This window comes from Crocuta crocuta, unplaced genomic scaffold, assembly GCF_008692635.1.
Source record: "Crocuta crocuta isolate KB4526 unplaced genomic scaffold, BGI_CrCroc_1.0 scaffold121, whole genome shotgun sequence".
In the NCBI taxonomy this organism is placed as follows: Eukaryota; Metazoa; Chordata; class Mammalia; order Carnivora; family Hyaenidae; genus Crocuta; species Crocuta crocuta.
In genome coordinates, this window is record NW_027528608.1 from 926,600 (window position 1) to 944,429 (window position 17,830).

The following is a 17,830-nucleotide window of genomic DNA, read 5'->3' on the forward strand; positions in this document are numbered from 1 at the left end:
AAATGACACTTTAGGTCTTATATATGCCACATTTTACATAATAGTTGTGTTTGTAATTTCAGATGTAAGAAAAACAATAGATGATTTAAAAAAAGTGATGAAAAATTTTGAATCCAGAGTTGAATTCACGGAAGATTTGCAGAAAATGAGTGATGTGAGTATTTGTTTTCAATCTTCTAGTTTTTTAAGAGCAGTTTTTATGTTGGAAAAAATCTTGTAGCCAAGGAACAAATTACTTGAAGTCTCAAATGCTTTCAGACATTTTTCTAGGTTGTATGATTGCATTTATAATAATTTTGATATATTGAAGATTCAAGTTGTTAATGTGCTTTTTTTGTTTAAAAAATTAGGCTGCAGGTGATATTGTTGATATAAGAGAAGAAATTAAAAGTGACTTTGAATTTAAAGGTAAGCAATAAGATTGTTTTATGTCTAGTTATTTAAATATTTGCCATATGTATTGATATTCAGGGAGTCTTCTGTGAGATATTAGGGTTATATGACACTTTTAAATTCCTGAGATATGAACATTTGTTTCATTTAATCACTAATTTTTATAGTTTTTATAACTTTGACATAAAATGGTTATATATTTAATATATTTTGAAATATAAGCATTAGTAGATAGGTACTTTTTGTGAAAAACTTGATTCCTGACTGATGTACTTAAGTAGTGAGATGACATGGCTTTCTTCAAAGTTCTTAACGATCCAAACCTCTCACATTCAGAAGACGTGTATTCTGTAGATGGATCTGCTCCTAATTTGATCATTGACCTTGGTGGAGTCATAATATATCTTTTGCTAGTTTTTCTTCTTTTAAAACTGTAGCTTTAGGTGTTGTTTTTAGAAGAAAGACTGAATATAATCTAAGCGTATTCCAGCCATTTGTTTTATGTTGCCTGCAGAGGCCTCCTGTACTCAGGTTGTGTCCCAGGCTCACCTCTTAGCCTTCTCTTGCGAGGGCTGGGTTTTGTGTTTGGTTTTACTTCTGGAAAGGCAGTGGTTCCCCTGTCAGTTGTAAGTGTTCCAGTAGTGGAAATTTCAAAAGTATTACAGAAATGGTTTATAATTTGCTACTGTAGAAAACTATTACTTTTAAAACAGTTATTTTGATTTTTTTAAAGTTCATATTTTAGTAATTAACTCTGAAGGTAACTTGTTGGTTGAAATAGAGACAATTTTAGGAGCCATATTCTAGCTAGACTATCTCTACTAATATGGCATTAAAATTAATAGCAAGTGGCTTCAGAAGGTGAAATAAGAGAGACAATCATTAAAATTAAAGAACAGAAAGACAAGTTATAATTTTTGTTTGTGGTGACCAGTGAAAGATTTTTGTATTTTATATGTCTGAAATTCATGTGAAACTTGTTAATACTGTTTTATCAATAAGAGTTATGGAGAATAATAGGCTATGAATCATAATTACGATATTTTTAGATTTAGGAAGCAGTGTTGTACATTTCAGTGTATGATGGAGGTCATTGTTAACTGTATCTCATAACAGCAGTTTAGACTTCTTCCCATTGCCTTCTTCAAAGCTATAATTTGCTTTATAAAAAAGTCCATTTTTTTCAGATGAAAAGCAAATGGATTTGAGTTTAGCTTTTCTTTATCTCCTATCCTCACATGAGGATTACAAACAAGATAAAGCAATTTAAAAAGTAGAAAAGTTCATATACAAAATTATAGTCCAACTTTCCAGGGATTAGCTTCCATAGAGTCGTCCTAGGGTATTCATGCCTGGCAGTGCCTTAGAGTTGAAAGTATCCTGTGACAAGGCTTTGATGTGTTACTTTAGTGACTAAATTCTCTTGAGTAAGGATGGAAGATGTGTATTATTTGTATTGAATTTTGTGTTATAACTAGGGTACATTGTGACCATTTCTGCTAATGCATTTTTGAAGCTCTCAGTAGTTCTTCATAGTCTTTAAATGTGCATATGAATCCTCCTGGGCTCTTGTTAAAACACATATTGTGATTTAGCAGATCTGGGGTGGCCCTGACCTGAGAGTCTATATGTATGAAATGTTCTGCAGGGATATCAGTGTTGCCGGTCCTTGGAACACACTTTGAGTAGCAAGATTATGAGAGAGGTGCATCCTTGGAGTTTTCTTGCTTGCCTTAAAAACCATGCGTTGTACTCCTTCCCCCCNTCCTTTTTTTAAAAAAAAAATAGCAAAACACCGAATTGCTCATAAACCTCACTCCAAACCAAAAACTTCAGATATTTTTGAAGCGGATTTTGCAAATGATATAAAATCCAAGGATTTGCTTGCTGATAAGGAACTGTGGGCTCGACTTGAAGAACTAGAGAGACAAGAAGAATTGCTGGGTGAACTTGATAGGTACCTAATGACAAATTATCTTTCCAAGAGAATTTGTTTCTCAACACATTTCCTCATTAATTTCTTTCCTCATTAATGAAACAACACATGCTCATTGAAAAAAATACAGAAAAGTGTAATATATTAAAATATCAATAATCCTCCCACTTGAAAATATATATTAATTCTCTAGAATATTTTCTTTTAGGACTTGTGAATTCATGCACATGCCCATGCATATGTGTGGGTACAGAAATACTTAAAATCAGTATTCTTATGTTTTTAATAACAAGATTCAGCCATGTCTTATATAATGAAGTACTAAGGTAGATCAGGTAGTTGACATAATAATTATGGGTGTTTTAAATATTATAATTTAAATGAAGTATTTTTATACTGTAGTCAGGATAATGCTGTATAGCTAAATGACTTGTTAAAAAGAAAAATTTGCTCTGGATTTGTTACTGCAAAATGTTTATCCTTGCTTTCCTTTGTAAACTTTGTATTGAGTAGGCAGTTCTTAATTTGGTCAGGTAGTTTTATATATGAAAAACTTTTCGACGCTGTTGTTTGAAATACACATTAGCACTCACTTGGAATTGTCAAAATACTCAATGAAATCTGTTACTACAGAAGTTCCTATATTTTGCTTAAATGATCTACCATATGCAGTAATTAGTTTCTGTGGAAAATAGGACATGAAGCACAAAGGATGTATGTATATTTTTTCTATTGTTTTAACTACAAATTCTTAGGTCTTTTTGATTAACTAATAGTATTCCATTTTTTTTTTTTAGATCAGTCTTGAATCTTGTGTTTTTCTTGGTCATGATTCTCTATTTTTGCATGACATTATTTCAGTTCTATTGCATTTTTGATATGTTATTTTTGTAAGGTCTTCAAATTCTTTGTAAAAATGAAGCATGAAAAATGTACATGTGTGTATAAACATAATTATATTCATGTGCATACATATAAATCCTTCATTATAAAAATTATAATAATACATGCCTTAAAGTATTCCAAATATAGAAGTAGAAAATAAGAATGTGTTAATGTTTTGGGGCTTTAATTTCTGGCCTTTAAATAGAGAAATATATTCTCAGTGAATTTCTTACAAATTTCTTGATTGTATTATATCATGTTTACTGTGTATGAGGCCAGTGTCCTTGCAAAGATAAAAAAATCATTTATATTCTACTTAATGTTTCACTGTAACATACAGAATTAGCATAGGGTTTTTTTGTTATTGTTATTTCAAAGCATTCTTTTTTTTCTTAATGTTTTATTTATTTTTGAGAGAGAGATAGAGACAGCATGAGCAGGGGAGGGTCAGAGAGAGAGACACACACAGAATCCTTAGACAGGCTCCAGGCTATGAGCTAGCTGTCAGCACAGAGCCTGACACGGGGCTTGAACCCACGAACCGTGAGATCATGACCTGAGCTGAAGTCGGACGGATGCTTAACCGACTGAGCCACCCAGGCCACCCCTATTTCAAAACATTCTTATAAACTTAGAATTCTAGTTAAAAATATATCTTATTCAAAATCTTAATTTTTTACTCATTGAAATGAACTGAAAATTAGAGTATATAGAATTTTGATGTTTGTTTGATCTTAATTTTCTTTCTTTCTTATTAGTAAGCCTGATACTATGATTGCAAATGGAGAAGATACAACATCTTCTGAAGAAGAAAAGGAAGATCAGAACATAAATGTGCATGTGATGCACCAAGTAAAAGACTCTGTTCATTCCAGCAGTTGTTATAAAGATGTTACACATTCAGAACTGTTCAATGGTCAAGTGAATAGTCAATTGAACTGTTCAATGATTGGTTCAGATTCTTACCACAGTAATGAAAATGAAGATGATGATGATGATGATGGTGATAATGAAAATGACCATGACGTTTTAGGGGTTGGAGATCATTCTATACCAACAATATATTTTTCTCATACTGTCGAACCTAAGAGGGTTTGTATACTTTTTGCATTTAATTTAAATATTAACATAAATTAATATAAATATATTCTATACTATCCTTTAAAAGAGTGTTAGAGTGATTAATATTGTTGATAGTGCCAAACAATAAAATCATCTTTTGCCTCTTGTTCTGACCAATTTATCTAAAAAGAAAAAGAGGGAAAAAAGTCTAATGTCTAGATAGTTTGTATTGGTCCTTTGTTCTTTGAAGCCACAGGGGAATTTGAATTGTTTGGGGTCTGGAAAGGGATCAGATTTGAGTAGCAACTACTGTAACTCCACCTGTCCTTCATTCAGACAGTGTTCTTAGAATTCTAGAGTTAATTATATTGTGGGTATTTTGGTTTTTTTAGGATGTTGAAAGTGACTGCATTAGCTACATTTTTAATTATGCCAGTTTGTTACTTTCTGGGTGGACATGACAGGGATAGAAGCATCATGAACGAAGTGGAAAAATGCAGGAGGAAGTAAAAAGTAGCTTCTTTTCTGATAAAGTAAATCTAAACATCCTTGGGTAATCGTGACTCCAGAATTTTGGCATTTTAGAGTTGGGGGTTACTGTAGACATCTTGTTTATTTTTGAGAGAGACAGCAAGGAAGCACAAGCAGGGGAGGGGCAGAGAGAGGGAGACACAGAATCTGAAGCAGGTTCCAGGCTCTGAGCTGTTAGCATAGCGCCCAATGTGTGGCTTGAACCCATGAATCGAGAGTTCACGACCTGAGCCAAAGTCAGATGCTTAACCAACTGAGCCACCCAGGCACCCCTGTAGAGATCTTCTAATACAGGGTTTTTAAGCTTTTCTTTAGAATCAAGACTTTTTGTTCCCTTTGTACATATTATAGAATCCCAGTATTTAAAATAGATCAAAATAGATTGGTTCTGATTAGAAGGATAGACTACCTTAAATCCATTCCATTGCTCCCAGTGCTGCTCTGAGGAGCAACTGGGAGTTCATCTTTCTTAAGGAAACTTAAGGCCTAGAAGCCCATAGAGCTGGCTAGGAATACAACAGAAAGCCCTTGGTCTCAGTGTACTGGTCTTTGTACCACACGGTATCCCTGCAGGATTGCCTGTATCACAGTTGAGGGTCTGTGGTATCAGTCTTAAGTGTCTGTGATGATTATTTAATGAAACATGTTTAAAACATATCTGATATTTCTTAAGTCCCTTAAGTTATCCTCTAGTATGAAGTGAAATAATTCATGGTTTTTTATATTTTAATACTTCAGACTAAAGGGAGCATCTTCTGAGTTCTTTCAAAAAAATTGACCTAATAGCCAGAGAAAGAAATTTGTTTTAGGATTCTTATTTCATGCTTTAAATTTTTCCTTATTTGCATGTTGATGAAACAGGAAGAAAAAATTATATTTTTAGGAATGTTATGAGGAAGAGCAGTCATTAATTTGGAAGGTGAAATATAAGTGTTGAGTAGGAAAAGAAGATTGACATAATCCTACAGGGTTGGTTTTTATTTTTTAGTCCAGTTTCTGAAAACTAGAGGTATTTAAAAAATTCCAAATAATTAAACATTATCTCATATTGCTTTTATGACTTAAATTGTATATTCTTACCAAATATTTCTTTTGATTAATGATGTTCTTTGTTTTGAAATGCATGATTTAAGCCAAAAATACGTATCAAAGGAATGGGGTGATGTGAAAACTTATAATAAATATGTCATTTAGTTTTAATGTAATTTGCTTTCTATACAATAATGAAGTCCCTAAAGACTAGAATTGGTCATTAAAGAAGATACAATTTAATGCTGTAGAAGTGTGTTAAGGTAAGGACTTTTTAATCCTAATAGTGCACATCATTTCATGTCAAAAACTGTCTTTCTTCTTTAATTGTAAAGTTCATTTGTTTTAGTTTGGACTTTGATATAATTTCTCAAAAGGTTTGTAATTTTTTGCTGTGAAATTTTCAGGTTCGAATAAATACTGGAAAAAATACCACTTTAAAATTCAGTGAGAAGAAGGAAGAAGCCAAACGTAAACGAAAGAACAGCTCTGGCAGTGGCCATTCTGCGCAGGAGCTGCCTACTATCAGGACTCCTGCTGACATTTATAGGTGAGTGGTGTTCACAGGCAGCAGGACAATCTGCCGTCCTCTCACCTCTTTTTATAACTGAACATTTACAGGAGCAGGTTGTCTGTAACACAGAAGGCTGTCCGTTACGGACAGGTGAGGTGTTCTGATTGGCTTGGCTTAGTATTTCATAGGCTTTCCCAGGAGCTCCCGAGGTACCACAGCTGCCCAGTTCAAAAGAGTTGGAATATTGCATGATTTTCCCCCTTTCTCCCCTCTTTGGCAGTGCTATTAAAACATTCCCAATTGATCTAGTGAAAACATATTGTAGGTTAACTTTAGAAATGTAAGTTTGGGTGTCCAGTTGGCTAGAACAGTGCTTTCCTGCCAGAGCTGTGATGATGCTTGCCTGTGGTTTGTCTTTCCACAAAGTAGGAGTTAAGTATTACTGTTCCATTTTTTTGTTGTCTTGTTTGTTGAGAATGTTATCATTAGGAAAGACCTACTGTTTTCATGACCCATATTTGTAAAATAGTTAAAATTGCTAAATAATTTTCTAAGTAGGTCCAGATTACATGTGGAATTTTGGCAAATTAGGCTATTGTCACCCAGAACATGCTTATAAATAAAGCTCTTTATTAGGCTTTAAAAAAATCATATTTTAAAGAATATAAAATATATCGTTTAAAGCTACAAAATTATTGATTGTGAAAAATTTAGATGTAAATTTGAAGAAAACAGTAATTTCTAGAAAATTTTTTTAAATCGTTATAAATTCATCCTCAGATTATGAGTTATCTAAAGTGAGTGTGTATATTTTTGGACATCGTAGAGTCTTTGTTGATGTTGTGAATGGAGAATATGTCCCTCGTAAGTCCATCCTGAAGTCTCGCAGCAGAGAGAACAGTGTGTGCAGTGATACCAGTGAAAGCAGTGCTGCTGACTTTGATGACAGACGGGGAGTTCTGAGGAGCATTAGCTGTGAAGAGGCCACTTGTAGTGACACCAGTGAGAGTATTTTGGAAGAGGAACAAGAAGAAAACCATCATAAGAAACTTTTGCCCTTATCAGGAACACCTGAGGTGTGTGTATTGTTAACTCTTTATTTGGTATAGTATCTTTCATCACTTTTTGTGAGATTAAAAAGGTGGTGGTAGCAGGACGACTGGGTGGCTCCGTCAGTTAAGCGTCTGACTTCGGCTCAGGTCGTGATGTTGCAGTTCATGAGTTTGAACCCTGCGTTGGGCTTGCTGCTGTCGGTGCAGAGCCCACTTTGGATCCTCAGTCCCAGTGGCCCCTCCAACTCCGAACTCTCTCTTTCACAAATAAACATTAAAAAAAAAGTGGTGTTAGCTCCGTTTCAGAAGGGTGTATCATTCATTTTCCTGGTTTCACAGGTTCATTTTTGGAGTTGAAAAGTTATTTCTTTAAAAGAGACTCTCCTCTCCTTTTTAAAAAATTGCAGCTGCTGTATCTCCCTGGCACGGTCTATAAATCCTTAATCTTATAATCTTTAAATTATTTTATTTTGTATAGTTATTTATTGAAGTTAATCAACTGGGTAATAGGATTGTTTATCTTATAGCTTCTTTAGTTTATACATATATTTAATCTCAAAAGTCATTGAACCTAATTAATTCTAGGCTTATTTTTTTGGTAATTAATAATTTATAAAAAATTAATAGTCACTAGCAAACATACAAATACAGATATTATAATCTTAATTCAAGAAAAATTTTTTTGGGGAAAAGTATTACCAATCTTAAAGTTTTGTTTTGGTGAAATAAGAATTTTAAAGTATCTTAGTTTGCATATATGTTACATTTTTGACTAGAAGATCATTTAGCAGCTTATTTTAAACAAATTATCACTAGCCCAGACTATAGTCATTTTATAATAGTTGAGGTAGCAGATTATACTTTTTAATGTGCTTTCATTAACGAAAATACATATATGGCAGGTAATTATCTAAAGTCCTGTGTTTTGGCCTGTGCTAGTGACATATTTATTCCTGGGGGTTATGGAACTGTTTTACAATTTAATGAAAGCTGTAGATTCTCCCCTCAGGAAAGGTGAATGCACACATATACATTCTTATTCACCACATTGCACACACTTGTGTGTCAGGGGAACAAAAATTCCTATCTATGAAATAGTCGTATGTTAGGATTTCCATTATACCCAGAGATGATTTTTTTGTTCTGTGAGTATTTCACATTTTCAATTTATAAAGTATTTAGGAAAACTGGGATACTCATACCTGTATCAGACTGATACACCCACTTGTGTATACATCAAATACATATAAAATCTGTATATTTATATATAAATAAGCATATGTAAAACTTCCGTTGCTTTTACTGAATGGTAACTAAATGGTAGTAACAGCATTTAAGGAGAGCATATATGATTAGAATTAGCCTCCCTTCTACCTGATATAATGATCTCAGTTGACCCAGAAAGTATCTCATTTAACAGTCTTCCGTACTGTTTGAAAAACAAGTAATGGATGTAGACCTTTGCTCCTTTTTATTTATTTGTTTGTTTTAAGTGTATTTATTTTGAGAAAAAGAGAGTGCACCTGAGTAGGGGAGGAGCAGAGAGAGAGGGAGAGAGAGAATCCCAAGCAGGCTCCACACTCAGCACAGAGTCTGGTATAGGTTCCATCTCAGCACCATGAGGTCATGACCTGAGCTGATGTCAAAAGTCAGACACTTCACTGACTGAGCCACCCAAGTGCCCCAACTTTTACTTTATAAGGACTTAGTGCATCATGGGATGGCTAAACCTCAAGTCTGGAACTTAGTTTTATTTCTTACTAGCTTTGTACTTTGTATTGAACAGTACTTGTTAGTATTCTAGATGCTGTAAATTTTTGTTTAACTTGAAAACAAATAGTTCATGCATATGGCAAGTACTTTGAAAGATATCCTTTTCAATATCTTTAAATGCTGAAATGTCTCTTTTCAAAAGCATTTTTAGTATAAGAAGACTCAGTGCTCATCATGATCAAATCGGAGTTTTGAGAAAGTAGACTTTAAGTTTCTTTTAAGAGCTTAGATTCCATCCAGGTTCTTGAAATATTTTGGGAGGGTGGCGGCATTCTTGTTTGGTTTCTCTTGTGGAGCAAGGTGGAGGGGATGGCTTTTTAACCTCTTCAGGTGATGCCCTGTCTTAACTCAGTTTGTACTCTTGGTAGACAAAAGGAAGCAAAATACACCTGAAAGTCTACATGTCAAATTTTGCTTTGTATGTAATGAATTTTTAGAAGATGAAAGGCAGAGGATCCAAATAAAAGAAACCTTAAAAATAAAATTGTTAACAAATCCTTGGTTTTTATAGATCTTTATGTAAAAAGATATATGAAGATGTATCTTTGATTATATTTCCAGCATTTTGTATACATTACTTTTGTTCCATTTGATGAGATTACATCTAGCAAATATCCAGTTGAAATTAAAGAATCATTTTTTTGTGGAACATCTGATTTTCATCATTGGATTAATTATAGTAAATTTTGAGACCAATGCTGTCTCTGTTAGTATCAGCACTTAATTTTTCAGTTTACACTGACCTCTTAAATAAAATTGAGGCAAGATGCAATAAAATACTTAAGTAAGTGCATACATGAACACCACCTAAGAGATGTTACTGCTGTGGAAAGTGAGCTATTGGCTAGCAGGCAGCATAGCCTCCATAGGATCGCTCGTTTGTCAGCTCATGTTTGGTATCCTGATAGCATTTTTTAGTTTCATACATTAGTCTTCACATCATAATCTGGACGTGAATGTATGAAAATTGAGGACCCTTTATGTACCTATTTTTGTTTAATCCCAGATAAAAATGGTTCATTTTGCATTTTGGTTTCTTACATTTATCTTGTAAAAATCTACTTCTATTTGGTGGTGTAATTAAGATACATTTTAATGGTAGTTGATTTCTCTAAACAGTTTGTATTTTGATATTATACTTTTGTGTATTTACCTAAGAATCTTAAGAATTTACTTTTAATGAAAGAAAATGTCTTTCTTTAATGGCAAACAGAGGATAAAGATTTTGTGGGCATCTTATTTCCATTTTATTACTGTAATCTGACTTTTGTCTTCTAGGCTTTTTCTGGAACTGTAATAGAAAAAGANCATCATAAGAAACTTTTGCCCTTATCAGGAACACCTGAGGTGTGTGTATTGTTAACTCTTTATTTGGTATAGTATCTTTCATCACTTTTTGTGAGATTAAAAAGGTGGTGGTAGCAGGACGACTGGGTGGCTCCGTCAGTTAAGCGTCTGACTTCGGCTCAGGTCGTGATGTTGCAGTTCATGAGTTTGAACCCTGCGTTGGGCTTGCTGCTGTCGGTGCAGAGCCCACTTTGGATCCTCAGTCCCAGTGGCCCCTCCAACTCCGAACTCTCTCTTTCACAAATAAACATTAAAAAAAAAGTGGTGTTAGCTCCGTTTCAGAAGGGTGTATCATTCATTTTCCTGGTTTCACAGGTTCATTTTTGGAGTTGAAAAGTTATTTCTTTAAAAGAGACTCTCCTCTCCTTTTTAAAAAATTGCAGCTGCTGTATCTCCCTGGCACGGTCTATAAATCCTTAATCTTATAATCTTTAAATTATTTTATTTTGTATAGTTATTTATTGAAGTTAATCAACTGGGTAATAGGATTGTTTATCTTATAGCTTCTTTAGTTTATACATATATTTAATCTCAAAAGTCATTGAACCTAATTAATTCTAGGCTTATTTTTTTGGTAATTAATAATTTATAAAAAATTAATAGTCACTAGCAAACATACAAATACAGATATTATAATCTTAATTCAAGAAAAATTTTTTTGGGGAAAAGTATTACCAATCTTAAAGTTTTGTTTTGGTGAAATAAGAATTTTAAAGTATCTTAGTTTGCATATATGTTACATTTTTGACTAGAAGATCATTTAGCAGCTTATTTTAAACAAATTATCACTAGCCCAGACTATAGTCATTTTATAATAGTTGAGGTAGCAGATTATACTTTTTAATGTGCTTTCATTAACGAAAATACATATATGGCAGGTAATTATCTAAAGTCCTGTGTTTTGGCCTGTGCTAGTGACATATTTATTCCTGGGGGTTATGGAACTGTTTTACAATTTAATGAAAGCTGTAGATTCTCCCCTCAGGAAAGGTGAATGCACACATATACATTCTTATTCACCACATTGCACACACTTGTGTGTCAGGGGAACAAAAATTCCTATCTATGAAATAGTCGTATGTTAGGATTTCCATTATACCCAGAGATGATTTTTTTGTTCTGTGAGTATTTCACATTTTCAATTTATAAAGTATTTAGGAAAACTGGGATACTCATACCTGTATCAGACTGATACACCCACTTGTGTATACATCAAATACATATAAAATCTGTATATTTATATATAAATAAGCATATGTAAAACTTCCGTTGCTTTTACTGAATGGTAACTAAATGGTAGTAACAGCATTTAAGGAGAGCATATATGATTAGAATTAGCCTCCCTTCTACCTGATATAATGATCTCAGTTGACCCAGAAAGTATCTCATTTAACAGTCTTCCGTACTGTTTGAAAAACAAGTAATGGATGTAGACCTTTGCTCCTTTTTATTTATTTGTTTGTTTTAAGTGTATTTATTTTGAGAAAAAGAGAGTGCACCTGAGTAGGGGAGGAGCAGAGAGAGAGGGAGAGAGAGAATCCCAAGCAGGCTCCACACTCAGCACAGAGTCTGGTATAGGTTCCATCTCAGCACCATGAGGTCATGACCTGAGCTGATGTCAAAAGTCAGACACTTCACTGACTGAGCCACCCAAGTGCCCCAACTTTTACTTTATAAGGACTTAGTGCATCATGGGATGGCTAAACCTCAAGTCTGGAACTTAGTTTTATTTCTTACTAGCTTTGTACTTTGTATTGAACAGTACTTGTTAGTATTCTAGATGCTGTAAATTTTTGTTTAACTTGAAAACAAATAGTTCATGCATATGGCAAGTACTTTGAAAGATATCCTTTTCAATATCTTTAAATGCTGAAATGTCTCTTTTCAAAAGCATTTTTAGTATAAGAAGACTCAGTGCTCATCATGATCAAATCGGAGTTTTGAGAAAGTAGACTTTAAGTTTCTTTTAAGAGCTTAGATTCCATCCAGGTTCTTGAAATATTTTGGGAGGGTGGCGGCATTCTTGTTTGGTTTCTCTTGTGGAGCAAGGTGGAGGGGATGGCTTTTTAACCTCTTCAGGTGATGCCCTGTCTTAACTCAGTTTGTACTCTTGGTAGACAAAAGGAAGCAAAATACACCTGAAAGTCTACATGTCAAATTTTGCTTTGTATGTAATGAATTTTTAGAAGATGAAAGGCAGAGGATCCAAATAAAAGAAACCTTAAAAATAAAATTGTTAACAAATCCTTGGTTTTTATAGATCTTTATGTAAAAAGATATATGAAGATGTATCTTTGATTATATTTCCAGCATTTTGTATACATTACTTTTGTTCCATTTGATGAGATTACATCTAGCAAATATCCAGTTGAAATTAAAGAATCATTTTTTTGTGGAACATCTGATTTTCATCATTGGATTAATTATAGTAAATTTTGAGACCAATGCTGTCTCTGTTAGTATCAGCACTTAATTTTTCAGTTTACACTGACCTCTTAAATAAAATTGAGGCAAGATGCAATAAAATACTTAAGTAAGTGCATACATGAACACCACCTAAGAGATGTTACTGCTGTGGAAAGTGAGCTATTGGCTAGCAGGCAGCATAGCCTCCATAGGATCGCTCGTTTGTCAGCTCATGTTTGGTATCCTGATAGCATTTTTTAGTTTCATACATTAGTCTTCACATCATAATCTGGACGTGAATGTATGAAAATTGAGGACCCTTTATGTACCTATTTTTGTTTAATCCCAGATAAAAATGGTTCATTTTGCATTTTGGTTTCTTACATTTATCTTGTAAAAATCTACTTCTATTTGGTGGTGTAATTAAGATACATTTTAATGGTAGTTGATTTCTCTAAACAGTTTGTATTTTGATATTATACTTTTGTGTATTTACCTAAGAATCTTAAGAATTTACTTTTAATGAAAGAAAATGTCTTTCTTTAATGGCAAACAGAGGATAAAGATTTTGTGGGCATCTTATTTCCATTTTATTACTGTAATCTGACTTTTGTCTTCTAGGCTTTTTCTGGAACTGTAATAGAAAAAGAATTTCTATCGCCTTCCTTAACACCACACCCAACCATGGTTCATCCAGTGCTACCCACCATTCCAGAACGAAAAGAAGTTTTGTCAGAAATATTGGAAGAAACTACCAAGAGGGTTTCAAAGTTCAAAGCTGCCAGATTGCAGCAGAAAAATTAGGGCCTGCCTAGGCAATGGGAGTTTACATTCTAGAACCTAGTTTTGCTTTTCTTTAGAATCTGTATAGCAAAATATGTTACGTGTAGTTGAAATAAGGCATCCTGAATGCATTTGGCAGCAAGTTCTCTTACTGTTATCAGTGGTATTAAAAAGAAAGTAAATGAATACCTTAATATTCAGCTTGTTTTGTTAATTCTCTGAATACTGTCAATACTATTGTCTAAGTTTTCTTATGATGCGGTGGCAGTATTTGGAATTATTTTTCAAAGAATACTGTTCATATGTATTGTTTTTGTGTTTTGAACTAAATACAGGCAGTTTTGTACCAGCTGTGAAGTTGTGCATACCATATGGACCATTTTAAGGAAACTTTTAAAATTTCAAATAGATTCAACAATTATATTCCTTACTTTAGAATTTTAAAGGCACTTTAAAAAAATCTACTTCTTGTAGGTTTTGCAGCTAGGTGGCTATTTAAGAAACCTCTCCCCTTTAACTGTCATTCTCTCATCTCTGAGGCAGAAAGCTATATGTACCCTTTGGGAAAGTTTCTTTGATTGGAAGAATGGTATTTTGTAAAACATTTTTTTTTCAAGCAAAAATTTTATGAAACTTGGTCTCTAAAATGTTGTGAGCTTTATGATTCAGAGTTGAATTATAGAAATAAATGTCTTTGATTCATATGTATGCTACCCACACAGTGGATCCTTGAATTCTTACAGTTCCATAGGCAATTCTTCTCCCTTAATGTGTTCACTTCTAACTGGCATTATATTTTGGGAGAGAAGGAGAGGTTGTGTAGATGCTAAAAAAACAGTTTTTTAAATAAATTTTAATTTTAAGTTTTCCACCATTGTCATTCTCCAGGGCTACTTTCTTACTAGTAAATAATAGAAATAACATATTGACTATTAGCAAAAATCCTTAAAATAAAGAGAAATTTATTCTAACATTGAAAATTATACTGTAAGTGTTAACCATTAGCTTGATGCATGCTGAAATGTAGCTTTTAAAAAGCATTCTGCATTAGTACTAAAATAAGCCATCAATGCCAGTCCACCCTCTATTCATGGCTAAATATTTAAAGGTTATTTATAGCTTCTTTAATGAATTCTTGCTTAAACAAAGTGAAATTATGTCCTAGAAAAGTAGAAGCTATTTGTAACTAGAACAGCACAACTGTAAAAGTTTTATGAATATGTATTTTAATAATAAGGGGGTGAGCCTGAATCTCCACAAGTTAATGGATAATTCAGAACAGAGGACTGATTTTGAAAGATAGCCTAAAAATGTAGAAGATTTGTTCTTTAGTATATTTTAATCAACTGTGCATATATTTTTAGTTAAAACTTTTTCTCTCAGCCCATCCCCCACAAAAAAACCAAACCAAACCAAGAATACCATCACACACACTCAGAGGAGCCCCTGACTCCCAAATGAAATGCTATTCAAGTGAGCTGTGCTAGATCTTTCCCCCAGAAACAAACTTTGTTGTGGGACTATTGTGATATTCTTTACAGACATGTAATTTCAAGAGTACTGTCATTAAATAGTTTTTCATAATTTGAGCCTGTTGTTGTTTATGTATTATGTTACTTCTTGCAAATAAGATGTTTCCTCATAGACCAAGATGGTAGTAGTAGCAAAGAAAAAGTGATAACATTTTCTTCTGTTTTGCTTAAGACCAAATGAAGTGGTGTAGCCCCATTTCATAGCCTCAATCTTACAACAAAGTTTCAGCTGTAACTTAGCATTGCTTTATTATTCATGTTAAATTCACGTTTCAGTGGGTTAAAATGAAGCTGGTCATAACTGTTCTCTTTTAAACCATTATAAAACAGTAGCAGAGTTTTTTTTTTTAATTTTGAAATAATTTTAGACTTACAGAAGAATTGCAAAAGTAGTACAGTTTCTATATACCTCTTCATTCAGCTTCTGCTAAATTATAATGTATAATCGCAATACACTTATTAAAACCACAGAATTTATGTTGGTGCAATGCCATTGACTAATCTACATATCTTAGTTGAATTTCACCAACTTTTTCACTCGGTGTTCTTTTTCTGTTCCAGGACTCTATCTAGGATCCCATCTTGCATTTGTTTATTACTGCTCCTTTGTCTCCTCCAGTCTGACAGTTGGTTGTTTTTTTATGACTTTGAAGTATTGGAAGAGTACTGGTCAGGTATTTTGTAGAATGATCCTCAGTATGAGTTTGATGTACTCACAGAATTAGAATGAAGTTTTGCATTTTTGGCAAAAATAACACAGAAATGCATCATATCAAGAGGTACATTTCATTGTGTCATTGTGTCATTTCAAAAGGTCCAAAATTTGTTATGTTAACCTTGATCACTTGGTTAGGTTGATTTCTGCTAGGTTTCTCCACTATAAAGTTACTGTCTTTTCCTTTGTAGTTAATAAACACCTTTGAGGAGATATTTTGAGATTAGTTTTTTACACTCATTGGTAGATCTTGTCTGCAAAAGTTATTACTGTGGTGTTTGCCTAATGGTTATTTTGTTTTGCCCTCCCTCCCTCCCTCCCTCCCTCACTGGCTGCTTGCTCCTCCCTCCCTCTCTCCCTCCTTCCCCTCCTCCCTTCATTCCTTCCCTTCCTTCCTTCCTTCCTCCCTCCCTCCCCAATTTAATGTAGTAGAGGGGCTCCTCTGAAGCCATTTTAATGCTTCTATAAAGATTGATTAGCTTAATTAACATCAAGGTGTCTGGGTACTTTTTTTTTTTTACATTTATTTCTTAGAATTCTTTTGTAATGAAAAGATGTGCCATTCTCCCCCCACCCCCATGGTTTATTAATTATATCAGTATGAACTTGGATATTTTATTCTATGGTTTAAGACCTAGTTATCATTGTTTTGTTTGCTCATGTTGTTCTCCATTTGACCATTAGGAACTTCTTTGAATTGGTACTTGAGTTCTTTCAAGAAATTTCCATATTTCTGTTTGAATACTTTTAACTCCACAAAATATTACAGGTTTATCTTGTATTTTTCCTGTTCCAGCCTTAAGATCATCAGCCACTTCTCCGGGGAGCCCTTATTCCTTTTATTGGGAGAAAGGTGTTTAAAAACCACCATTTCTCATGTGGGTGTGTGTATTGCCATTGTGGTGTCATTGCTAGAAACCCTTCCTCAGTAGTTAGAGCTAGGAAGTTATGTGTATACTAACCACTGCGTGTGTTTACATTTATATATTTGTCTGTTAAAAAACATACAAGTTTATACTGACACTTGGATTCTAACACCCCAGGATTTGTTCTAGTTTTTCCTTATTCATGACTTCTTTCTCCCAGCAGTGAGAAACTTGCCTTTTATTATCTACAATGTATTTGCCTATTTATTATTTAGTTTTTAGAAAATTTTTGAAGTTTATTTATTTTGAGAGAGAGCACATGGGTACACGCATGGGGGATGGATGGGCAGAGAGAGGCAGAGAATCTCAAGCAGTGTCCTCACTATTAGAGTGCAGAGCCCAATGTGGGGCTCGATCCCATGAACTGTGAGATCATGACCTGAGCTGAAATCTATTCAGATGCTTAACCGACTTAGCCACCCAGGCGCCCCCCATTCATCCTCTCTCCCTTTCTCTTTGCCCTTCTCTCCTCCCCGCCACAGACGTGTGTGCACGTGCATGTTCTCTCTGTCTCTCTCAAAATAAATTTTAAAAATTATACACATAAAAGTAGTTTCAGAGTGCTAATTCTTATTCCCAGGAGAAATACATTAAATATATTTGTTACTTTTTTTCTTTAGCTAAGTTATTAGTCAAGAAACTTCTCCAAAATTACTGATTTTTTTTCCTTGCTCACCCCCTTCTCTGTGATTGCTATCCATTTGTGATATGAATATTACAAATAGTAGGTTCATTTGTTACTACTTGTGTTCCATTTTGGGTTCTCCACATCCTTGTTGGTGTTAATGGTTTAATTTGGTGGTATATGAGGGGTATGTGAACTTTAATGGGATTCTCACAGTCACAACTGTGTAAAAAGGTAAACATGGAGAGGTGTCAAACCTTCCTTCCAGATACCATTTCCATTCCCAACTTCTTGCTGTCACTTCCCCTCCTACCCACTGTA

At 33.8% G+C, this 17,830-nt stretch overlaps 1 protein-coding gene across 2 annotated transcripts in view; it reads left to right on the plus strand.

The window, feature by feature from the left end:
• URI1 (URI1 prefoldin like chaperone) overlaps window positions 1-15,300 on the plus strand; it is a 95,220-nt gene extending 79,920 nt beyond the window's left edge. For both annotated transcript variants that reach the window (XM_077754624.1, XM_077754625.1), the window contains exons 6-12: window positions 63-154; window positions 351-408; window positions 2,182-2,350; window positions 3,973-4,306; window positions 6,244-6,386; window positions 7,177-7,426; window positions 13,550-15,300. In XM_077754624.1, the coding sequence (XP_077610750.1) occupies window positions 63-154; window positions 351-408; window positions 2,182-2,350; window positions 3,973-4,306; window positions 6,244-6,386; window positions 7,177-7,426; window positions 13,550-13,732 (1,229 nt within the window). In that variant the 3' untranslated portion in view covers window positions 13,733-15,300. The remainder of the gene's footprint in view (window positions 1-62; window positions 155-350; window positions 409-2,181; window positions 2,351-3,972; window positions 4,307-6,243; window positions 6,387-7,176; window positions 7,427-13,549) is intronic.
• The last annotated feature ends 2,530 nt before the right edge of the window (window positions 15,301-17,830 follow it).